The sequence below is a fragment of the Nyctibius grandis genome, chromosome 4 (assembly GCF_013368605.1).
Source record: "Nyctibius grandis isolate bNycGra1 chromosome 4, bNycGra1.pri, whole genome shotgun sequence".
Classification (NCBI taxonomy): Eukaryota; Metazoa; Chordata; class Aves; order Nyctibiiformes; family Nyctibiidae; genus Nyctibius; species Nyctibius grandis.
The window spans coordinates 77,820,745-77,847,516 of NC_090661.1; the positions used below are offsets into that span (position 1 = coordinate 77,820,745).

The following is a 26,772-nucleotide window of genomic DNA, read 5'->3' on the forward strand; positions in this document are numbered from 1 at the left end:
CTATTTTAATCACTTCTGCTCAGTACAGAGATTATGGGTTTCAGTTCATTTGTGGTGGAAAAACAAAGAATGCTGCATTTTTGGAGCGCGTGGGGGGAAATCCAGAATCCTCCCAACTACTCTGAAACTGGGGTGTTTGAAGAAAGCAAAAGGCTTACTGCTTGCGCACTCGAGCGTGATAAAACAACCCTCCCCCTCCATGAGGGATTCCTCCTGTGCCTTGAAGCAAACACAAATTGGAATGTGCCATACTGACCTGAAAGAAGGGGGATGTGGGGAAGGAGCTCCTATTAGCCACTTTGTTACAGGCAAAACAATTAGTATCATTCTTTCCAATGGAAGAACCCAAAAGTTCCCATTGCTGTTTGTTGTGGGAAATTGCTTATTAATGTGAAGAATGTGTTTCCTCAGCTCAAAAGTTACAGACCTCCCATGACTTGCTTGTAGTGCTAAAAGATCAGTAGGGCTGAAGCGATGAGCGTATCTTCCCTGTAACACAGCGATTTTTCCTTCTTTCTCTCCATCCCCAAAAGAAGAGCAAACAGTTCTCTGAGATGACAACCAAACAGAAAAGGTTAGTCTCAGAGATAATTCAAACATCTTCAACTAACAGTGTCCTCTGTGCAGGTAACTGATGGATCGACACAAGCACTTGTGTTTATCTGCCTGAGCTATACAAATGACTATTCCCATATACCATTTTCATCTTCCCCGAGGAACTGTACTGTTACAGTTTCCTCTTCCCACCATGTCTCCTTAGCACTTCTAAAGGGATCTGACACAGCTCTTTGTGCCGCTCTAAGCTGAAATGGCATGCCAGTTCTTTCCCAGGGCACAGAAGGGAAGTATGTCTTCCCCAACATCAAAAGCCGATGAAGTCTTCTTGAACACTGAACGACCTATCAGGACCTCAAATGATTTAGCCTGTGATCTAAGATGTAGGTAGGCAAACGGATTTAGTGAGATGGAACTTGATCTCTCTCTAACGATGTCAGCTTGCCCAAGCTGAACATTCCACTGAAAAAGAGTTTTTTTCTGCTGTAAAGATTAATTCTTGGTATTCCCATAATCAATCAGTCCCATATGCTAGCATTTAATACCGGTATCAAAGGAGCAACTCAACTACATGAAGGTCAGCACAGATTTGGCTAGACGGGATTGGTACATTTGTTTGCATGGCCTTGGATGACTAACGGTATTGGTTGGAAAATAAATAAAATGCACTATGAAATTTTTCATTGTTGTTAACATTTTTCAACCAGTCCAGTGTAATTTCACATTTAGTGTCTTCTAAAGTCATCAAAACTAGCAGGAAATAGAATGTATTCATAAAAATGCTTGATTTTTGCATTTAGACAAAACATGCACAAAAATAAAAATCTAATCAACAGTTCATCTAAAGTATAAAAGAAATCCAAAGAATATAAGTAGTATGAGTAAATATCTATTTTATACAATTAAAATACTTATAGTAAGTGCTATTAAGCTACGACAGTTGTTATGGTGCAGAATAAACCCATATGCTTGTAGCTAAGATCATAACTCTTAACTATGTAAATTGAGGAGATAGAAAAGATCCCTTGGTTTACATAGATTTGCGCAGCCACTTTCCATTGCTGAAGGGTCCACTAAGTGGATTAATCATCTCTGATCTCAGCACATTCAGATTAAGCTCAAGATTTCCACAAGAAACTTTTTCTGTACTACAGCAAATGAAAACACAGGGATTTTCCTTCCTCTTTTTTCACCTTATTGGCCCAATTTGGGGGCTTTAGCATTCCATCTGGCATATCCAGCTACTCAAAATCTCTGACAATCAGGACCTGAGTGAATATTATATGCTGGTAGAGGGTGCTGGTCTCAACCAGAAAGGGATTGTAGTGATCTATTTTTAGGACAGAAATGTCACAGTCAATAGTGAGGCAAATATCCTGCTTCACTCTGCCCTGAAGGTAACAGCTTTAAAGGTCAGAAAGCAATGCTTTCTGGAGATACTCCACTTTAGCTTCTCTAATAAGAACATGCCATTAGCCTTTTGAATGAGAAAGTTATTTACCGATAGCGGGAGCACTTCAAACTGCACAGACCCTGCATATATGTACACTTTGGATGGTTGGTTGCCACAAGCATGTAAGAGATTTGCATTGTTTCTTGGAGTCCACAGGATGCCTTATGCCCTTGCTCTCTGCAAAGTGAGTATGAAAGGCATCATACTGCTTGTTCTTAACTGTCTCTTAACAGCAATCCCAGAAAAAGACGATAAAAGGAAAAGCATGAAGAGTGGGAAATGGATTTGTTCCTCAAAGAACTCTCTCTTGTGGTCAGTAAACAACTTTTTTCTCTTCAATTGATTGTTTTTATACAATCTCAAATATTTATATTTGAGATGCTTCCAAAGATTTCCAAGTCCTCACACAAACAAGAGATTACATGATGGCTCTAACAGCCACCCACTATCCCTCTGAAGGGTAACTGAGAATGGAAATCCAGATAGCTAGCTGTGAAGAAAAGAGAGACAAGTCTTTCATGAAGCTCCAGCTGTAACTCAAGACCTCTGGTAGCACACTCTAATCATAACTAAATCTGCCCACTTAGGTGATTTTATTACAGGTTCTACTGTAACCTGTTATCCATTTAGACAACTTCTATGTATAAAATTACTGTGCCTCCACTTTGATCCTTCTGTTATCATGATGAGCATTTCGGATATAGTTTGACACTTTAATCCTGTTTAGTATGCAAAATATGGCGATATGACCAGAAAAAAAATCTTGGAAAGAAAATTGGTAAAAGAATATCCTGGTTTAAATTAATTAAATCATCATCTCAGGGAGACACATGGGATGCCATCAAGGAATACTCTATTGTCTCCATTTAGCCCGCACCCAGGGCTAAACAGTAATCGGTTGTTCTATCACCCAAGACCCCTCCCCAACTAAGAAAGGGAATTGGGAAAAAGAGGGAGACTCATAGGTTGAAATTTAAACGGATTTAATAAAATAAGAAACCCAATATCAATATTAATACAAAAGACACAGAGTTATACTCAGCCCATAGAGTGGTGGCAAGTTCATCCAGGGATCACAACCATTGAGAAGAAAGGGAGAAGAGAGCAAAGAGCCCCAGATCCCCCGCAGCTTTCCCATTTATAGTGACCTGACATTAATGTTATAGAATACACCTGTGGGTCAGCTGCCCTGGCTTTTACTGCTAATGGCCTTAATCACCATACCACAGCTGGCCACAGACTGAAACAAAATGTAACAGAAAATGGATTCTATAAATTTTATCCCCACAAAACCAGGACATCTACAAAAAAGTTGGTAAAAAATTCCACCATTCATGCCTGAGTTTTTCTTCTACTTTGCTGGCTGAGATATGTTCAGCAAAAAAGACAATTTATAGTATATTCATAAGAAAGCTGCTTGCACGATGGGCTGCTTCCTTCCTCTAACTCCATGCACACAACTTCAGCAGTTGCAGTAGCTGCTCTGACTCTACAGGTTACACTCTTGACCTGTGGCAGGATGATGAGCTGCTACAGGAGAGAGGAGGATAACGTGGGAGATACCCAATAGAGGAAAGCTGATGCTTTGTCCCTGGCAGTAGCCCAGCTCCCTCGTTAGAGAATGGTCTCTCATTCATGGTTCAAACAGCTGCTCCCTGTCTTCTTCCTTTACCTTATCTAGGCAAAGGGAACCAAAACTGGAGCTTTGATTTGACTTACAAGCCAGCTGTTAGACCATGCTACTCTAGACTGTGAATATAGCTGCTAATTGGCATGAAATAAACTACATGATACAGACAAATACTGACTACAAAGTTAGCCATTCTCCATCAAGGCAGCCTACACAGGTAACGGAGCACTTTTCTAAAAGCAACAGCTTTCAGTCACTATTGGTGAAAATGATGCAGAAGGCATCAGGAGGGAAGGTTTTTTTTTTTTTTTGAAACCACAAAGATATGAATATATAAATTAATACATGTCATTTTCTGGTATCTAAAGGAAGATGATTAAAATTAAGCTTTAGACTCAGGCAATCACTAGGAAATAGGGATTAGAAGATAACATACACATGAACAAAATTTTGAGTACCTTTTAAAACACAAGTCTAGATTTATTTAGCTCTCTTACCTGCTTTTCTTTTTTGAACTTATTGCTGTTGATAACTTTATTAATTTCCTTTGCAGCCCCAAAATCCCCATGGCATGACTTTTACCAAGTGGAAGAAATCTGATCTTTTTCAGTGCACCTCCCTGATTAATCCCTCGCTAGTACATCAGGGCAACTTTACTGTGTTATTTAGGCAGGGAGCATAGTTAAAAGCTCACAATCAGCCCCAGCTCATTTAGGAAACATGGCTGAAATTCCCATATGTGTGCTTCTGTGTAAGAAGGATCATGTTGTCCTTCATATTCCTACAGGGGAAATTCTTATTAGGCCCTTAACGATTCAAGGCCAAAAAATAATGGGTTATTTATGACATTATAAATAAAAGGTTTATTTTTATATGAAACCAAAGGAATCAAAGCTGCTTCTGTATGACAGGCATTCTTCATGTAATACTTCTGTCTACATGCTTTCTTCATTTCTAGTTTTGTTATGAAAATGAGTTAGTAATTTGGCTTTCAGAGACTGGACAAAGGGATTCATTTCCTAAAGGTGGCATCAAGAAAAACAAAGCAGAAAAGATTACTGTGTTGGGCACAGTCCTGCCATACTGCATAGCATACTACATGGAGGAAAGGTGCCTTAAAAATACCAGAGATCCAGCTGTCACCTTTGAGGTATTGTTAGCAAGCACTCTAAGAAACTTTAACATATTGACACGCCTTCACCATTGCGACTCAAATAAAATGCCAGCAGGCAGACCTCAGAAGAACTGATGAAGGAAAGGGGGAGTTTAAACTCCTTCCCATCCACAAAATCATGCTTTGGACCAGCAGTGCTGTCCTATTATGCGTTGGCTCAAAAATACTGATTCAGCAAAGAATTTATGCATGTCCCTAAATTTAAGCAGTTTAATTAACTTTGACGTCAGTGAGCCTGCTTGTGTGCTTATAATTAGATGTGTGCTTGCTGAAGCAGAGCCCATCTGAATAGAATCTCATTGATTTTAATTTGGCCCTTTGTCTTTGCCCCTCATTTATTCTTTGCAATGACTGAAAGATTAGTGCTAAGGTTCTGATTCAGGAATGCACTTAAACAACTCATCTTCACTCACAACATGCAAAAAGAGGCTAAGCATGTCTCAAAAGATAAGCATAGACCTAAGTGCTTTCCTGAATAATGACAATTTCATGATTGAAGAACAATGAGAGAGGAGAGTTATTTCACTCATACTGTAGATTGGGTGGTCCAGTCTTTCTTTTTGGAAGTCAGATTTTTTTTTTTAAAGATAGAAAATCCTTTTCCATTTATGTAAATAAAGAGCAAAAAGTTGTGCTCCTCATACTATAAATGAAAATTTATGAGTAAGCAGCTACTTCATAGAGAAATTAATTTTATATAGGAATCCTTTTTCACTGTTGTTAGTTCTTGCAGTGTGGAGGAGCCTGCTGTAGATGTCTTATGTGTTCATTTGAATGATGGCTTTTATGTCCCGATATCTGGGATATTTTGAAGCCATGTAAAAACAAAGACGAAATAATAAAGCATTAAATTAAAAAAAAAAAAAAAAACAACAAAAAAACAACTGCATGAAGAATGCTGAGAACATGAACACCAATCAATCACCAGACAACAGAAATAACAGTTCAAGTCCCCAGAGGTCAAAAGGCAGCTAGGTGCCTCCATAGTGCACAAACCAGAGCACAGAGCAAGATCAAAGCCCCAACTCCTGCCAGGATGCTCTGCTAAACACCACTAGAGGAAAATCTGATGTCTTTTAGCATGCCCATGCAATTGTACTCAGCACACAGCATCTTGAACAAGTCATTGTTCAAGAACTCAGATTCTTCTGTGTTTATGGACTTTTAAAACCTGAAATACATGACAGCCATTATTAACTGCAGGCATGCTACAGTTAAAGGCAGATTTGGAAGGATATAGCAGTGGAGGGGGAAGAGGGAAACAAAAAGAAAACCAAGAAGTGAGTTCACTAGGGAAAACACTACAGAAAAAGTTCCCCAGAATAAACAAGGAACCCTGAAGAGTACTACTTCTGAAGACTCTCTACCATCTATCACAATCCTTATCTACAAAGCTCACTGCAGGGCTCCTTGATCCTCTGTACCAAGATGCTACAACACACGGTGGGACAACTGCGCTGCACCCAGGTGCACTGCTAACAGAACCGCTGTCAGGTGTCTGAGCTGTGCCGAGCAACTGGAAGAGCAAAGGATTTGTTACGCAGTTTGCGTTAATTGTACTGGTAAATACACAACTAGAATACCAACAGGTCTTTGAAAAATATTCAGGAGAAATCCCTTTCATTTCATGACTTTTCAGAACCTCCACTTACAAACGTGTGTGTGTAGCCTGATGGCTGGTCCTTCATTTACTCAAAAACTGTTGGCACATATGTTCTGCTTTCAAAAGAACATTGGAAAAAAGTTTAAAAAGGTCCAGCCTCAAATTACACTGAAGAGAAAGCTGATGATATAAAGAAATCAACTATTCATCTATTTCATGAGTGCATTTGAAGACAGAACAGAATAAGAACATACCAGTTGGATTATTAAAGCAATATGCTTTAAGTGACAGAACTAATACAATTCCTTTAAAGCCATTTAGATTTGTTAAGATAGGTTGACATATTGGGGTTGAGGGAGATGTAGGAAAAAATTAATTTAGCTAGTAATTTTAGTTATGGGGGTAGTATTTGCTTATTAACTTGCACATGCCATAATGAGAACCACATTATTACCTGCAGATCTCATAAAACTTCATTATCCCATTCCCATTACTTTGGATTTTGCATTAACATATGACTGGGTTTCCCTGGACACATCTAGATTTTTCATCCTAAAATTTCTATTTTTAGCCTAAAATTCAGGTTCTCCCACACTATCTCATTTGTCTAGAATTTGCCAGCTTTGCAGCCAGAGCAGGCATATGCCATCCTTTTCCTCTGCTCCCACTATTGTGACCTCTCCCTTCTTTGCTCCATATCTTTTTGCTGCATCAGTAAAAGGAATAGACCTATTTCAACTCTGTCATCTCTACTCTTCTACTGCTTTAAAAACTTACAAACAACTGCCAGAAGAACGGACTCTGTTTAATGTGCAGGACAGATGATGTTTGGTCTGGGCACACTGAAAACACCGCATCTACAGTTTCTCACCATCCTGTGCAGCCAGCAGCCAAGGCTTTCTCTCCAGAGAAGTGGAGACTTAGAGTTCAGAAAAGGCATCACTAACAAATAATGCTTCTAGACATGGAACCTTAGAAGGTAATTCCAACACTGCTATAGAAGACAGCTATTTCTGCATACATGAGCCTTCTCAAGCATAGTTTTATAGCTTTACTGACCTCATGATAAGTAAAGAGTTTTGGACAGAGAGATGAAAAGCAGATAAAAACATCACCTATGCAAATAAATACAACAATAGAACAATGATCCTTTACAGACTTTTTTTTCACCTTTGTAGACTAAATGGCACCTGCAGAATAAACTGTTTTCTTTCATGGGGCAACACATATAATTAATATCTGACTATTCCAAGTTTTCAGTACGTTTTCAAACCATAGTCCAAATTTATTTACTTCACAATAGATGCATATATATGCTCACTTTCCTTCCAGATCCTCAGTTTAGTTTTATTTTCTTCTCTACAGAATTCCCCTCCAGCATGATTTGTATCACAGAGACTGTCAGCCATGTGTCAGTGGTAGTTTTTTGAAGACTATCCTTAGAGGTCATCATCATCCTTTTACAGAGTTTAAGACTATCTGACTGACACGTTGAAGATTTTATTAAATGTGGGGCAAATATATTTCCCATCCTCCCTCAATTTGAAAACATAACCCTCCCCAGAGCTGGAGACTCTGGCTCTTCCACTCTCTCTGAGTGAAAGTATACATTTGCCACCAATGCACAAAGATGTGAATTCTACCAGATCAGGAAAATACGAGGAACATGTCAGCTGCGGAAGCCTGGCAGTGTGTAGTGCTCATTGAACCAAAGGGGACTGTGCCAAGTCAGACATGGCAGTCAGGATTTCCCCTCTGTTTTTCTAACATCATCTTCAATGTTTGCTACTCCACACATTACAATCCAAGAAAAAAAAGAAAAATGCTGAAATGCCTCTGCATACGTAGCTGTTATAAAGGGATGCTGAAAACCACTCTGCTGTCCTTTGTAAGGACTGAGGTCTGTTTGAAGCCTAGCTCCTAGCAAGGACTCTACAGGAAGACCGGCTGCTGAACTCTGCTTCGCTGTCATCTTTGCCCTGACACATGGTTTGGGTTCTCATAGTAGAAATGAATTCACTCAGTTTGAACTAAGTTTGAATTTTGGTCTGTGTCGGAGTTATCTTATAATCAATAACCAAAGGTTCCCATTGAGCCTCCAGCAGTAGTTTGATGATCCACCAGCTTTATGTCACGGGCTTAAGAACTTTGCTCTCAAACGTTATTCTTGTTTCTCACAACCTTCTGTCCGTTGAGAAGCACTGAATGAGAGTCTGCATGGGGGCTGATCCCGCTTAACACAAAACAAACAGGCAACACAACACTTATTTCCACCCCTCTATCAAGACTCTCTAAAAGGCAGATCAGTCCCCAGATTCCATGCCAAGCACACAGCTTCACACAATTGTTTTGATGCAACTGAGAGCAGCGCAGAGGCAGGAGTTGTTGAGCAGCAGCTGTCATGCTGTACTGCCACTGCCTTGGCTGCGGAGCTTCTGCCTTCCGTCTCTATCACTGCAAGATGGGAGCAGTATTTGGCTGCAAAGAATCAAATGAACACAGAATTTGCTCCAACCAATGACTTTGTCTTTACCCATTAATTTTTTTCACATACTGAAAGAACAAAGGATCTCTCTCTTTTGGAAGAACTTTTTTGCTTTCTTCCATTCTGACAGTTGCTAGACCACGATGTCAGTCTAGCCCTTCTCCAGCTCACATTGATGCTCATCCTAGATATTGGATGTATATTTAGCTAAATTGAGTTAAATTTTAAATCACAATTTAAAAACAATTTACTGTCCCGTAAAGCATGCTAGATGTCATAACAGAGCAGAGAAAGGAGGTTTACACACTTTTGGTTCTAACAAAAAAATCTACCTGAAGTCTTTGCTTTTGCTCTCAAGACGGCACAACAGTGACACAACTCCAGCACCTCGTTTGTTTTTCCTTTGGCCAAGTCTCAGTTACTGTAGTTACTGCTAATTATTTGAAACAAACACATTTGGCTGTAATACTAGAAGACCTCTAAAGCAAAACCCCCTTACTGCTTGCAATGGTATCTGGCTTTTTGAGGACGACCAGGACCACTCCAGCATTCCCAGTGGGAAACAGCAACTGTTATAAATTTCCAGCAATTTACATCTCCCAATCTCATTTTAGACCAGCAGCGAGTAATTTTTCACACTGAGAACCTAGAGGTCTCTCTGGTTCTTGCCTTAATTGAAATTGTTCTGTAGTAAATACACTAAATAATTTCATTTGTTTTCTCTGTGATGGAAGGACAATATCTTCCAGAGTGTGCAAGATTAATGTCATTTGGGTCTGACCAGGCAATCATAGGGGAGACTCACACAAGAAACAAATACCCTGCTTTGTAAGCAGATGTTCAGTGTTCAATTCATGTCCTCAGGAGCAGCCCCTGTTCAGCCTTCTATTATTGAGTTCAAAGCCAAGTCAGTAATATCCGCATTAAAAAATGTTTACATTTATGTCTCCTGTGAGAGCTTGCTTTAGCAGGCGCACATTTTAAACCAATCTGTGAACCTGAAACTAGGGATCGGTGTCCGTGGCTGCGGGTTTGAATCTACAAAGCCCTAAACAGGGCTTTGGGAAATGACAACACAGTCAGGCAGGATTTAAAAATCTGTAACTTGTTCTGTCCACTAAAATTAGTAACCCCAGCAGACTTTGAATGCAGTCATTTCTCAGAGAAATAAGGAATATATTGAAGGGGGTTGCACATAACCATTAGTTTGATCACATATTTCCTAGAAACTAAGTTTCTGTATGAAATGCTACTACTTTAAGTTTTGCTGAGAGTGACTCTCTGAAAACTAGCAGGTACTCGGTTCATACAAAACACAAAGAAACACTGGTTCGTTGTAACAGTGCATGGAAGAAATACTTATCACAACAACAAAGAAAGCGTAGGTATAACAGAGATACCTACTATACAGAGAGATAAGAGTTAAAGAGGTTTGCTTAGGACTGCACAATAACCAGCATCTTAATGTTTGATAATTTTTTCCTTCCAGCAAATTAGGAAATTCTATCTACAAGCCCCAGCCCCACCAACAACTACATCCATGGAGACATCTCACAGGAGCAGACACACATTCACCATCATAGACTTGTTTCTTGGACTTCACATCCAGACTTTCATAAAAGCCTGGTTTAATTCACAAAAATAAGGTTCAAAACAACTTAAGTTTCTAGTTTCAGATCCACACCTTTGGGGATTTATTATTGTTAAGCTACTAAACTTCAAGATTTTTTTTTTTTTTGAATGAAATCTTATTTCTTCTTATTCCTCAAGTCAGGTGTTACTGTTAACTCCTAGAAAGCATAATTTAGCATATACAGATGTGTCAGGATGTGTCAGGAATAAATAAGGGAAGTATGGATTTATTAGAATATTAACAAAAGCTCACAACAAGATACAAATATCCTTGCAGTTTTAATCAGACTATCAACAAGTAAAAAGGGAGTATTTACCTCAGCATCTGGAAAACCTGTAGAGGAAAGCCAATTTGATGGTTTTCTTTACATGTGTTATTGAAACTGAAGTTGAGATAAAAAGAATCCATAAAATGGAAACAATCCAGAAGCCTTATCAAACATGAACATACTAACCTCTACTGAACTTCTCAGAAAAATAGCACACATTATAAAGAACAATACTGCATTTGTTTTGGGAATATATTACTTAATAGCTCTCTTCAAATCCATTTGATATTATTCTGGGGACTTTCTCATTGAACTCCCTCTCATGAAGAGGCACAAAGACTAATACAAATTAGAACAATCTACGATGATGAATCTTTATGATTCTTTGATTATATAACTGATATTTAAATGAATGTATTTTATTACATAGCACTTATGTAAATACCTTGCTATTGGCATACTTTAACAGATGTATTTGAACATGAGCATTAAGAAGAGGAAACACTAAAACGCTTATTCCATAAGACTTCTCAGCATGGAAATCTCTCTTTTTAAAGAGAAATACTACATATAATGTCTTGTCTACTAAGCAGTGTGTTTCACAGAGTGTTGTCTCTAGAGTATTCAGAGCAAGAACTTTTCTTAACAAGCTGACTACATGCTGCAGACAAACCTGCAGGAATTAGCAACAGATCTGAAATTTCACCCAGTGGAATCTCAATTGTACTTAGGAAGTGAACTTGCTGTCCTCGAGCTTGATGATCTGATCTGTTCGCACAGTTCATGCTTTCGGTCATTCAGCCCTCCAGCAGCAAAAAAGCTACCAATCCCCATGGAAGTTGCTCTGTTACTGTTCTCATAGCTGGACTCCTCATCAACTTCTCTGAATGCCTCCAAGACACACAGGCTGATAAAGAGCACTGGCAGTGAGATACATTTGGATGCACTGCAGCTCAAAAGGGAACACCTTCAGGACTGCATGCTGTAAGCTGAGAAAAGGTAACTTGTAAAGGGCAAATGGCATTTTGAAGAGTTTGCTTTCTTCTCTCCCATGAATATATGTATGTTTTCACAGCTGCCTCCCTTCTTACTTTCCATTTGTGACTTTCCTCAAGTTCAGAGGGACAGATATGTTACTCAAAACAACAACAGAAAATAAAATATCAAAATTCACACCAAGACCAAGCTCTAGGCTGTCTCTATCACCAAATTTTCAGTTGCTATCAGCACATATGGGGTCCCTGAAGCAGAAGACAGAAAGCAGTGATAGAAATCAACAGAAATCTTCTCTGGAGAATGCCAGTTCCCGTCCAAGTGAAAGTGTGTTGCGCACACTAGGAAAAGATACCACCCAGGAATCTCATGATGAGCTAATTCACTATATGCTTCAAATCCACAGCAAAGCGAGCATTCAGGTTAAGTACCAGCCTCATGAAAATCCAAGGCACAGACTAAGAAACAGCAGAGCTAAATTGTTGCTATAGTTGACTGTGCAATTTTCCTAAATGCTACTTTACTGTAGCCTTAGTGCAAAGGCCTTAGTGCAAAACTGTTCCAACCTGGCAACAGAGTTTTACTGCTACATCTCTCAAAAGTCAGAATTGGCACCACGGTAACAAGGACCTGTCACATGTCAAAAAGAACAGGCCTGATATTTTGGCTGGACAGAATAAAGCAGCAGCAGCTCAGCCATGCAACCTCCTTTAGGTGTTCAAGTGCACAACAGAGCAGTGAATGCCAAAAGGAAGTAAATTTTCTTTCCAGCAAAATAATACCTATCTACATAGGTATGTCATGGGGCCCTAAAACTCACATTAAAGATGAAGAGGAATTGCCAATCCAAGGATAATGAAAGTCTGATTGTGTTTCTTCTAAGAGTAGAAGGCAGACCAAATGCTTCAGCAGCAGACATCTCAGAGGAAGGGAACAAGAACAGCTCGAACAAGTAAGGTCCAGCGGGGAAGAGCATCTCTCATTCTGTGGGCTCTTCAGTTGCTCCATGTCAAGATGTTTGAGAGCTACTCCTGACAAGTCTGCTGCATGACAAGCCAACATGACAGAGGCTTAAGATACAGGATATAATTTTTCCAAACTGCAGGTCTTTTAGAGCTTTGTTTTCAGTAAGCTCATGGGCAAGACAAATGGGCAAAGTCCACTGTGCCTTCCTTATGATCCCCTTTTCTGCAGTCAGTGTAAATGTGGCTGTCACAGACTACAGACATAAATTAATGCTGCTTGCCACTAAGCAACAGTACTGACTGTGCTTTCCTTTGGTCAAGGGGAGGTGCAGACTTCATTAGCAGAAACTAATGAAACTAACCCCATAAGCTGAATTAATTAAGAATGAATTACTCATTTATTTGCAGTATCCATACTATAAATCTTTAGGAAAGAGAGCCTTAGTTGCAACAAAGGTATATCTTGCCGATATGTGTTCCAGAACAGAATTATTTTATCTGTATGATAACAAAGCCTAAGTGTCCCAGCTGAAACCATGGCTCCACTGCACTGGATACATACCTACAGGGGAAGAGGTAGTTTCTGCCCTCCACAATATTGACTTTAATTAAACCAGACAAATAAAAGTGAGATTGAAGGTGTATTATTATCCTTGCTTCAAAGATCTAAAACTACAAAACAGAGAGCAAAGTGGCCAAGGGCACACAGAGAGAATCTGTGCTAAGAGCTGGGAAATGAACATAGAGATCACCTGAAATGTAGCCAGTCTTCTGCATCAAAGGCTGTTTCAGAAGGTAACAGCTGAAAGAAAATGATGCCTTTATTTTAATGAAGATTGTCAAGTGGACAGTTTTAGGACACTAACTCTAAGTACCACTGGATGAGACAGCTGCACAGAAGTGTAGCAAGAATTTAGGAACACACAGATAAAAGGTTCTTTATCAGCTTCCACCTACATCAAGAACCACATTATACAGTTTCATACGTTTATGGAGTTTTATCTTTTAAAAAGCAGTTTAATTTTCCATTTTCCTTTCCTCTGCTCCCTCCCTCTCCGCTGTCACTCTAACTGAAAACCTATTCCAAACACAACCGCCCTAATAGTTCAGAATTTCCCCTTTATTTCAATAACTTATTCAATTTACACCTATATGTTTTTGTGCCTACACTGTCCTGTAGCTTCATAGCTCTTCTTGTTCTAAGTTGTTTATTTGATAGTGTATTTACATACATTTCATAACTCTGCTCAGCTTTCATTTCATGAACAACCCAAGCCAAGCTCTTCTACTCTGCTCTCATAAAGCTGCCTACTCATTCATATCAGCCACTTTCCTAAGTACAGGTACAGCATTTCTATTTCTTTTCCAGTCACATGAAACCATTTTGACTTGACTGATTTGCTGAAAATCTTTGGTGTGAGGCATGAGACTGACAATTCATATGCTATTTCTTTCCAAATGCAGGCATGTTGATCATTTGGTCCCTTCAAGCTGGAGGGATGCCATCAGCTTTGGCTGTAGCACTTTCCATTCTATACTTGTAATCTTTTTAGCCGCCTTGCTTTGCCTTGCCTCCACACATAATGTGGGCATTATTATTGGAATCTTACGCAAAGTGTTCGTCTAGCCTTACGGTCCCCCATAATCTAGAGGTTATCCTTACTTTCTACCTTTTCCTCATTCGTATTGCAGCTGCAGTTTTTTTCTCCTTTTCTCTTATTTCTGTAAGTTTGATTTGGTAATACACCAATATACACTTTGCCCAATCTATACTATTGCTTTGAAAGAAGGCAGTAAAACATGTTAGACAATATAATCAGGACATACCTTAGGTCTCAGTATCTCGTTCAGTGATGTTTTAACACCACCGTTTGCCAGTACTCTCACTGCAAATGCCTTTGTTAAGCCGGGGTCCAATTTATTCACAGCTTTGGTATCAGATCCACTAAGAACAACCCTATTATTTTACAGTTACATTACAATGATTAAAGCTAAAGAAATAAACAAAACATAATGTAAAATCCTCAAATATCATAAAGTTTTAGTTTGTGCTTTATATAAAATTAAGATTATTAAGCAATACTGCTCTTGAAAATTAAAATCAAAAGCACACCAGGCAGAGCCTAAGGGACTGAAAACAAAGCAATATCAAAAAGGGGTTGCTATCTCTGCTATCAAACATCTAATACCTAGCTGCTCAGCCAAGCTATCACAGAATTTGTTTGCTGTAGCTTCTCAGTGATTGCTAAAGTACCTTTTCTGCACAATTCTGCCCTCAGGCTCCTTCCTCCCTCTCTACAGAGATACTGAACACTGTCCTTTTCTGACAAAGCTCCCTGTATGATCTCATCCTGTCGTCCCCTTGTCTGGCCTCAGCTTGGCCTCCTGACAAAAGCAGAAGCAGCTACAAGAGCAATGAAGTTCAGTAGCTTGATAAGTATTTTTTTAAAAACTATTTCAGAACAGAAAATTGTTCCCTCTTTTTTTAAAAAAAAATAAACACTCTGATCTGTGAACTCCATTTTGCTTGAATAACAGACCTTACAATAAAGCTACTAAATAACTTAAAATCTTCTACAGGAAGGACAAATGCAGGAGATACCATGCCCAGAAAAGGTTCAGGCAAGCACTATTCAGAAAGAAGGTCTTCTTCAGGCTCAAAGAAGAAAAACTGGAATACACAAACACCCATGCACTCACATACTAAGAGCAACTGAGGTTGCTGCAGTCTGAAAGCAAATGAGCAGGCAGCTAACCTGCTGGGCTATTCCCTGTAGGTGTCACAACAAGGCAAAGGAATTTGCTGTGGAAGATTTGGGGAGCAGCTGTCACCAAAAGAGACACATGTATTTTTAAAGGCTTTGTCATTTGTCTTCAGGGTGGGAAACGCTGTATTTGACCTCCTGCTGAGGCAGCAGCCCAGATGCAGCAGCATGGGCTATAAAAATAGAAGGAGGCACAGCTATTATTTCAGGTACAAACACCAGAAAGCAGAGACAAAAGGCACAGTCATTAAATCATCATTACTATATAAAAGCACACATGACAACTTTTTAATACTTTTCATGTCACACAGGTCTCCTCTCAAGGCACCCTCCCAAAAAAATTTGTATTAGCTAATTGTTAACTATCTCAATGGCCAAGCAAAACAAGACAAATAAGCATGACATCAAACACTGTCTCAGCAACACCACACAGTCTTGTATGGGAAATGCTAAGGAGCTGACAGCTCTTGGTCTGTTCCCCTGCCTTCCCCCGGCTGAGGTTGTGCCACCTGAGAAGGTTGCTGTCCCACCTGGCTCCAGCCTCTCATCTCTCCCTGCTTCCCCCCATGCTTGCCTGTACTCTGATCTGCCATCTGCAGCTCCTGTAATCACTCCTCAACTTTTTCAGCTTGGCAAGGAGCTACCACTAAAACAGTTTAAACCAACTGGGAGGAAACAGCTCAGTTGAACAAGCCCGGGGTGTGGGTTTCCCATAGAGCTGAGCCAGTCTGGCAGCTTGGCTGTTCAGTCCTCTAGCCTCACACTCCAGCCCTCTTCCATTAGGGGTAACTGAGACCCTTGGGCACTGCCACAGGGACCCTCACTCTCCTGGGGCCCTGCCACAGGGACCCTCACTCTCCTGGGGCCCTGCCACAGGGACCCTCACTCTCCTGGGGCCCTGCCACAGGGACCCCTCACTCTCCTGGGGCCCTGCAGAGAGCCAGCTCAGGGAGCCAGTCAAACAGAAAATGAGCCATACCAGCAAAAGCTCTCCTGCCAGTACAGGTCCCTGAGCAAGCTCAGCCTGGGAATCACTGGAGAAAAGGAGCAGGACTACCGGTTGCACTGGTTCAGTTGCCTCTGCAAACCAGCAGACCTGAGGGACATGAGGCTGGGGTGGTCCACCTGCCCCACACAGCAAAGCTGCAAAGCCTGCCAGCCAGCACTGCCAGGCCGCTCCAAGCACCCCATCCTGCAGGACATCAGCCAACAAGCCTTGTCCTCAGCTGTAAAGAGGTACTAATAGCAGATGGCCCTTGAAAGGATTTGGTGCAAATATTTGCCCCAGTGTTCACCTGCTCAAATGTGTTTTAATTAAAAAGGTTTTTTTTTCTCCTTACATTTCAGAATGTCAGACACTAAACAATATAGATTAAAAATGTTTCCAGAGCAATCCCTTTGGCAGCATTAAATTCATACTTGGAGGAATGAATTCAAACCATTGTAAATTCCCCTTAAGCCTGGAGGAAGGGAAAAACAAATGCTTATTCATTAAAAATAATGCCATTTGATATCTACATCAGGGGATTTCTGTAGGAAAGTGACTGGAAAAAATGTTGAAGGTGTCTTTCAATAGATGTAACAGAAAAAAGAATGAGTTACTCAAAACAGCACGCAAACATCCTTGACAACAACTTAAGCAAATCATGAAAAGCAGCTTTCAACAATGCACACTGTTCACAAAAAATGCAAAGGACAATCTCAACATTTTTACAAAAACTGAATGAGGGAGCAGAGCCACTGCTGCTTTAGAAATCATAAAATGTTAATGCACTCAGATGTGGAAATGAACCCTTTCAAAAAAGTCAGAATAGTCTGAAACAACCTCACATTTGTAATCCCAGCCTGTCAGTCTTTCAAGTTGCCCATTCAATGATGTACCTCTCGTAGATTGTATGTGAATGTGACATCATTAGAGCAGGGGCTGTATGTGACATTTCACAAAATACATTATGGTATGCCCCAAAATACGAGTATTTCATACAGACAATAAGAGCACTAAAAAACACAGTGTGAATGGGCATGATGAGGAATAATGCTGAAACAACTGCATAAATGGTAAAACTAAAGTAGTTGTGAAATCAAATGTTTAAGATCATTGGAAAATTGGTTGTATATGCAACTAGGAAATAGGAAGCAAAGCAAAGGACTGAGAAGATTTTTAGAATACACTGAGAGAAGAGCACATGACTTCATTACCAGCTTTCCCAGTATTGTATCAACTAACAACAGAAAGACTGACATCTGTACAGATTTCTAGGGTAATGAGTTGGGAAAAAAGCATATATTTCCAAAAAGTAATTACTGGTAGAAGTCAAACACTGACACTGGGCTTTTCTAGGACGTGATGACTGACCAGCAGTTTTCAAGACTATCCCCTCATTTAAACTCTAAAGGAAAATGACTACAACATGAAAAGATCCAAAGACTCACCTTCAGTAACACACTGATAGAGACACACCTCAGGAAGAATTGGCAAGAGAAGGGGTATGACTACTTTTAGTATGTATATTTTCAAAGGAAATAAAGTTTTAATATCTCACTTAATACACTCATAGCTGGAAATCCTCATTTGACAAGCTTTTAAAAAAAAAAAAAAAAAAATCAGGAGACGTGATAGTTAACTATTGGAGAACCTTCCTAGAAAATCAGAAAAAAAAGAGAGATTGTGCCTGGTCAACTGAATGTTTTATCTTCCACACAGTTTTCCCGGATGAAAATTAGACAGTTTATTTGACATTTAGTAAAATTAATGATCCCTTCCTACACAAAACCAGTAAATCCAGTGAATATGCCTTGATGTGAAAGCCACTTTTGCACAAGAAACTGCTTAGAGCACTTAGGACAAAAGGCAGCCATGAGTAAAGAAGTTTGGGACTGATTACTGAAAAGGAATATGAAAAGAAATGTTAACACCCAACCAGCTGACTACAAATTACTGTTTTGGAAGAAGGTAACCTTTTCTGATGTTCTGAAACAGGGACTGCATACCACTTTAGTACTAAGCAGCAAAGTTATCCATGCTCAGTCTGGAATGGAACAGTTATCTGCCTGTTTTCCAAGCCAGTGCACATTATGTTGACATTCATCAGCTAAGAACAGGAGAACCAGAATTAAATGCTCCAGTTAAATCAAACATGTGAGAAACAGAAAGACCCTGAAGTGCATTTTCTACTTCTACTATACAGAGAAGCAATGGCAATACATCATGATCAAATATTGCTACTTGATCAGAGCCCTGTAACAGATTATTGCTATGAAATACTGGAAAAATAGCTACTTAATACTATACCAATAGCATTGCTACCTACTCTTTGCTCAGAATTCTAAAGCTAATGACTAGATGTATAAGAAACCATGGTACTTCTTTGTACAGACATATGCAGTCAAGGAATAAAAGTTTGGCAATAGATATACCAGAGAGCGCACAATGAATGTGAAAGATTTAGAGGTTAACACATGACAGAAAAACAATGTTTTACCAAGGTGGAAGGGCCTGAGCGTGTTCATTCCCACCATGAAATTACTGAACATCAGTGCTTCTGGAAGTAACATTTCATCTATAACATCAAACAGGGCAATGAAGAGCACCAGTTGGGGAAAATACAAATTTCTAAAGTAATGTATCCTCAGAACAGCATGCCACTGAAATGCTAAAAGCAGCAGCACTATTACTACCACACATGTGTTTGGTTTTGGTTTTGGTTTTTTAATGAATGCAAGACAGTTGCAGGTAGCATTTATTCAGAATATGACCATCCAAGAATCAGTAATACACCAAAACAATGGCTTTTCCTACCAGCTGATTTTGGAGTGAATTTGTCCCTGTTGGCTGCACATACTGCCAGTAGCCTGTATCCAAGATCCAAGTCAAATCCTTGCTGAGCTGCCACTCGACTAACCACCTGCAAAGGGAAAGAGAGAAAGCTTCATTATAGGTTACTTGAGCTCTTTGCAAAGTTACATTAACCTGCTTATCAGCACTAATGTTAAGCAACTGAATCTGCTGGGATAGCCACAGTTCAAACATAGTGTGAGGCATTGCTCTCCAGTAGTTTCCAGTGCAAGCACAGCCAACTGAGCACAGGAGTCTTCTGGTGATCTGGTTATTTGACCCCTCGCAGGAAGAAAGGCCTAGTAGTTGCATGAAAGTTGGAGAGAGAAAGCTTTTCCAGAAGAAGTAGCACAAGAGAAATGTATGCAAAGATTGTACAGAATACATTTTATTGTACTTCAGGATGAGAAGTCCTAAGTCTCTATCTCTGTGTCACAAGCAGTTCTTGGCCCTGTTCTCGAGAGCAGTGCCCAGGTCCTTCAGGTTAAAATGCCCTCCTCCACACTGATGGGCAGTGTTTTCCTATGCTGCGATCAGTGTCACAGTTGCTGCATTTCAACAATACCGTACTGGGAAGCACATTTACTACAGTTTTAGAATAAATAGACCTGTGCAAGAAGTATTTGCCAAACACATTAAGTGGGGTTGGTTTTTTTTGACTTCTGTGTCCTGGTTTGGCCTAAACCAGGCCGATTTTCCTTTCAGTGATTTTTACTTTCAGCTAAGTCTCCTCTAAGTAACAGCACTTTCTGAAACTAACTACATGTTTTGCAGACCGTGTCTGCTTCCAGGACTGATAACGCTCGAAGTTCGTAGTTATCGCTGAGGCACCGGTAGGGATGTTGTGCAGTAAGGCTCTTGCTGTACTTTTTCTTAGAGAAACCAAGGTCACTGCTGAATTCCTCACTGCTTACGAGTGAAGAGCCGAAGGGGGGTCGCAGCTGCAGGGGGGAGCGGACAGGGCAGGTGACCCAAAATTGACCAACGAGGGTATTCCATCCCATACACGTCATTCTCAGTATAAAGCGGGGGGATCACGAGGGTCTCGCTCTCTTTCTGCTATGGCCAGTGTCCAAGGAGGACTCCGTCTGTTTTCCTGCTGCCCCCGATCCCGATCCGTGCATCCCTGAATACAGCTCTCGACCGTTGCTAGGCCCAGCCTGGGCCTTCCCGGAGCCTGCCCTGCAGTGCCGGTGGTGACGTGGCTGACTTCAGGGGAGCTCAATCTTGGTTTTGTATATATATTTGTATATATTTGATTATTTCTATTATTATTATTATACTCTTTTTATTGTTATAGGTTTATTAAAACTGTTTTGACTTTCCAACCCAGAAGTCTCTCTCCCTTTTCCCTTTCCCTTGCGGGGGGGGGGAGGGGATAACAGAGAGCATCTGCCACAGGTTTAATAGCCGGCCCAGCTTTAAACCGTGACATTCTGGAAATGGGAGTTGATCTAGAAGGACTAGCAAAACCAGGTAAATCAAAGACTGGGCTTAAGGATGAAAAGCAGTCAACTGTTTCTCCAGGCCAGCAATTCAGCTATCAGCCAAGAATGTATCCGCGTGAAAATCTGCATAGTATAAACACAATACTGTGGTCATTCTGGCAAATTACGCTAAAGTTATACACAGCAGAGCTTTTATATTGCTTCTAGTGGCACAGGATGACGCCAGACTCGGAGGCGTAGATAAAACAGATTATTCTTAACATTGTCATTACTCCTTTGCATTGAAACAATGGTCAAGGAACTCCACAAGAAACAGAACACCATTTCCTTATGTGAAGCAAAAGAAAGTCCTATGCTAAATAGCTTACAATACAAGAAAATATCCTTTTTCCACTCCTATCTCCATCTGAAAGCTTTTTTCTAAATTAGTGACACTGCAATTATCTGTGTCCAGGACTGGTTCCCCCCAAAAAAAACAACAGTATGGAACAGAGTGAAGAACCAACATATGTGATAAGGTACAAATGGTAAATAAATGTACTATTCTGCCCTACCTACTCAACACTATTACACAAATCTTATTATTCTGAACTTTTTCCAATATCCACTTTTCCTAATTAACAATTAATTAGGAAATCTAATTTTTCCACAGCATCCTCGCAGCTAAACTGAGGAAGTGTGGTCTGGATGATCGGGTAGTGAGGTGGATTGTGAACTGGCTGAAGGAAAGAAGTCAGAGAGTGGTGGTCAATGGGACAGAGTCCAGTTGGAGGCCTGTATCTAGCGGAGTCCCTCAAGGGTCAGTACTGGGACCAGTACTATTCAATATATTCATTAATGACTTGGATGAGGGAATAGAGTGCACTGTCAGCAAGTTCGCTGATGACACAAAGCTGTGAGGAGTGGCTGACACACCAGAAGGCTGTGCTGCCATTCAGAGAGACCTGGACAGGCTGGAGAGTTGGGCGGGGAGAAATTTAATGAAATATAACAAGGGCAAGTGTAGAGTCCTGCATCTGGGCAAGAACAACCCCATGTACCAGTACAAGTTGGGGGCAGACCTGTTGGAAAGCAGCATAGGGGAAAAGGGACCTGGGGGTCCTAGTGGACAGCAGGATAACCATGAGCCAGCAGTGTGCCCTTGTGGCCAAGAAGGCCAATGGCATCCTGGGCTGTATTAGAAGGGGTGTGGTTAGTAGGTCAAGAGAGGTTCTCCTCCCCCTCTACTCTGCCCTGGTGAGGCCGCATCTGGAATATTGTGTCCAGTTCTGGGCCCCTCAGTTCAAGAAGGACAGGGAACTGCTAGAGAGAGTCCAGCGCAGAGCCACGAAGATGATTAAGGGAGTGGAACATCTCCCTTATGAGGAGAGGCTGAGGGAGCTGGGTCTCTTTAGCTTAGAGAAGAGGAGACTGAGGGGTGACCTCATTAATGTTTATAAATATGTAAAGGGCAAGTGTCATGAGGATGGAGCCAGGCTCTTCTCAGTGACATCCACTGACAGGACAAGGGGCAATGGGTGCAAGCTGGAACACAGAAGGTTCTACATAAATATGAGGAAAAACTTCTTTACAGTGAGAGTAACCGAACACTGGAACAGGCTGCCCAGAGAGGTTGTGGAGTCTCCTTCTCTGGAGACATTCAAAACCCACCTGGACGCGTTTCCTGTGTGACACGATCTAGGTAATCCTGCTCTGGCAGGGGGACTGGACTAGATGATCTTTCGAGGTCCCTTCCAATCCCTAACATTCTGTGATTCTCTGATTCTGTAATTAAGAACCAAATTTCTTTCTTAGGAAATAATTAGCATGGATAAAATTCCTGGTTAGATTTCTGTTGTTTATGTTGTTCATATTAATTTAGAAATTACAGATTCACAGGAATTTATCAGGTGGGAGTGTCCCCTCCCTAATTTTTTTTAACCCTCTCAATCTCAAAATTGAGCAGTAGAGACCTCCAGGGAAACGAAATGAGAATTTGGGATAATCAGTACAGTAATACACAACCCTAGAACACACCTACTGTTTTATCTCCTGTTTTTCTTTACAATTACAATTAGAAGTTTTAGATAGGAAATAAAAAATAATTTGTAAGAAAGAATGCAATTGTTTTTGATAAATCAAAACACATTTCCAACTTCATAGATCAGCCTTTAATCCTTTACACTTAAAATTCTCATTGTTGTTAATAACCTGGCTAAGACTCTGGGTCCAAACTTGCAAAAATAAGACAAAATTTAAAAACACAGGCAAAAGAACAACAGCAGAACAACAAGATCTCTCATATTTCATTCTCAGTTAGCAACAGGAGTGAAGACTGGTGGGTTGCTATGAGATCTGGAAGACACTTACACACTTGGAAATCTAACTGTTCCCCTTTCCTACTTCCAGTATCACCATGGTTCAGCCACTGACAGGTAGACGTTGGGGTATCACAGAATCACAGAATCAACCAGGTTGGAAGAGACCTCAGGGATCATCGAGTCCAACCGCTGCCCCTACACCACCCTGTCAACTAGACCATGGCACTAAGTGCCATGTCCAGTCTTTTCTTAAACACATCCAGAGATGGTGACTCCACCACCTCCCTGGGCAGCCCATTCCAATGTCTAATAACCCTTTCTGTAAAGAAATTCTTCCTGATGTCCAACCTGAACCTCCCCTGGCGAAGCTTGAGGCTGTGCCCTCTTGTCCTATCGCTAGTTGCCTGGGAGAAGAGGCCAACTCCCACTTCACCACAACCTCCCTTCAGGTAGTTGTAGGCTGCAATAAGGTCACCTCTGAGCCTCCTCTTCTCCAGGCTAAACAACCCCAGCTCCCTCAGCCGTTCCTCATAGATCATACCCTCCAGACCCTTCACCAGCTTGGTCGCCCTCCTCTGGACTCGCTCCAACACCTCAGCATCTTTCTTGAAGTGCAGGGCCCAGAACTGGACACAGTATTCAAGGTGCGGCCTCACCAGTGCCGAGTACAGAGGGACGATCACTTCCCTAGACCGGCTGGCTACACTATTCCTAAGAGAGGCCAAGATGCCATTGGCCTTCTTGGCCACCTGGGCACACTGCTGGCTCGTGTTTAGCCGGCTGTCGATCAGCACCTCCAGGTCTCTTTACGCCAGGCCGCTTTCTAACTACTCTTCCCCCAGCCTGTAGCGCTGCATGGGGTTGTTGTGGCCAAAGTGTAAGACCCGGCACTTGTTCTTGTTGAACCTCATGCCGTTGGTCTCGGCCCATCTATCTAACCTGTTCAAATCCCTCTGAAGGGCCTTCCTACCCTCCAGCACATCGACACTGCCACCCAGCTTGGTATCATCTGCAAATTTACTGAGGGTGCACTCAATCCCTACATCTAGATCATCTATAAAGATATTGAACAGCACCGGCCCCAGAACTGAGCCCTGGGGAACACCGCTAGTGACCGGCCGCCAGCTGGACTTTGCCCCATTCACCACCACTCTCTGGGCTCAGCAGGAAGTACAGAGAAAGCTCCTCTAAAAAAACCATCTTGTTAAAGGCTCCTGAGGGCAATGTCTCATTAATATGTAAACATCACTTAAACTCCTTTAGGCATCCTCTACTGTACCATCAGAGAGGAATTAATTTCAGAGTGCTACTCAGGTCTGTAAAATAAAGGAGAAAGGGCCCTTCCATTCTCTGTTTTGAAAAAGCACACTATCATTGAACTACTTATTTTGAAACTGGACAGGAACGAAGGCAGATACCCCTGCTCATCAGTGAGCACACGGTAACTTAAGAAACGCATTGTCTGCTTATACGCTCGATTCATTTTAAAACACAAAGCTACGAACAGTGAGACCCTGCTGGCCAGAGGCCAAATCACTACTCTTAACTGACATCTTGCTAATTACAGTTACAAGGTAATTCAGGAAATACAGAGAATCATAAAACTCTGAGCCCATGAAAGCCAATCTATGGTTGCAATGTCTTCACTGAATAGATTGCAGAGTCTGGATCAGTCCGAATCCTAAGAACAGACTGAGGCCTAACCTGTTACGCTCTCATTTGACATCAATTTCCTTTTCTTAATTTCTTTGCCAGAGAAAGCACTGCTCTGTACCTCACCATGGACAAAACCAGAGCTTCCAGATGCCAGGGTGTGCAGCCCTGACACTGACTGCGCCCCGATGGCCATCGCATCGTCCTGCGAAAGCCAACCTCAAAGCGGGTGAAGCTACACCTTAGCAAGTGCTGCAAGGAGAAGACTAAGCATGAGAAGGCAGAATCTGAACTTGCAAGTCTAGAGAGGTCAGCCAGTCAAATTATCACTTATTGCTCAAGTTTTTAATGAAAAATGTGAGGGAAAACAAATTGCAAATTCATTTTAGCTTAAAAAAAAAAAATCTAAATTTGAAAGAAAGTGCTTCCACTGATAAACTGCACAAAAACCTCCTTCCTCCTCTCAAAACAACAACAAAACCCTTAATAGAAAACAGACATTTCTAATAAAATTTCCATTTTGCCAAGAGTCATTTTCCACCTAAATTTTTCTTCTGTGCACTCCATTAAATGCAGAAAGAGGCTCTGTAAAACAAAACTGGTCTAAGCCCTCTCAAGAGGGCTTTCTCTGAGGCCTTCTCCCCCAGCCCTTGGCTTTTGTACACCTCTCCTTGGCAATCCCCTTCGTCAACATGAATAGGGTGGTTCACTTTTTATTTCCAGTTTCTTCAGAGGCTCATGAATTTTTGTATAAACTGTATTTAAAGTTTAAAATTCTTCTTTCAATTGTGACAGCTACAGAGTTACTTTTATTTCAAAATGAAAGCTGAAGAGAACAGATCATATCTCCCCCCAAAGACCCTGTTTCAGGTTGCCTACAACTGAAGTCAGACACTGCTAGCTTGGCAGCTGGAAGCTTTTCCTCTGGTGAACCTGTATGCAAGGGACCTCCTGGAGATTTATAGTAGACCAGGAAATTTATAGCAGAGCAGACAATATCTATATGACATCCCAGCCTGGGGAAAAAGAGTAGATACCATGCTCCCTTAGGTCTGTCCCAAGCTGCATCTCAGTGATTCCAGACACTTGCTGCTGACTGGAGCCACCCAGTTCAGTCTGAACCCTGTACCAGGAACTCTCCCAAGTTGAAACTCCTCTGATTTCACTCTTATTTGGGTAACAGTGCTGATCAGAACACAGTTTCAATTATCCATTTAATGTCATGGATAAGTGATATGATACCACTTGCAAACCTACTCTGGCTTTCTCTAACTGCTAATTCAAGTTGAGCACATTGGCAAAAATTCAGACAACATGCAGGTGGCACCGTGTGTTCAACCATGGCTTCATTCTGCAATGCCGTAAGCATATATCTTAGTTGACCTAAACATACATGCCATAAAATTCAGGTGAAAAGTAGTGCATTTAAAAAAAAAAATAGACATAGTTGCCAGTGATACAACAATAATAAATTGAGAAGATCATCTTTTATCATGGTTGAGAGAGGTGCTTGGCCAGCCCAAGGTTCAATACTTAATATTTCTCTATGTTATTTTACAGTAACAGTTTAGACAGTTAGACCTTATAAAAGCTAGCGTATTTCCTACATACACTTGTAACATCTAGCTTTTATTTGCACTTAGATATGGTGCTGACAAGTATATATCTTATTTGAAAACAAACATTATTATAACATTAACTGCCAATAAGAAAATCTGATCACCCCAAACCTTTGAAATCTTTAATCTGAATAATATTGCATTCATAACTGAGACATTGCATTCACTGCCTGTGACACACCTCTGTAGAGTTCCAGATGCCTGAACTCTCAGGGTTGTTGACAGTGAGGGGAAAACAACGAGAGTTAAGTTTTAATAATGTGAAAAGCAGAGAAATTCGGCTACCAACTGCTTTTCTCTTTGCTGAATTAAACTGCAATACTTTTTTTTTTTTACTTCCCCCCCCCACCTCCCTTCTCGTTTTGCTAAGGAGCTACACCAGCTACACACCAA

At 40.9% G+C, this 26,772-nt stretch overlaps 1 protein-coding gene across 8 annotated transcripts in view; it reads right to left on the minus strand.

The window, feature by feature from the left end:
* Window positions 1–26,772, minus strand: part of ZMIZ1 (zinc finger MIZ-type containing 1) — a 367,249-nt gene that overhangs the window by 114,379 nt on the left and 226,098 nt on the right. For all 8 annotated transcript variants that reach the window (XM_068399476.1, XM_068399478.1, XM_068399482.1 and 5 more), the window contains one exon: window positions 19,324–19,429. In XM_068399476.1, the coding sequence (XP_068255577.1) occupies window positions 19,324–19,429 (106 nt within the window). The remainder of the gene's footprint in view (window positions 1–19,323; window positions 19,430–26,772) is intronic.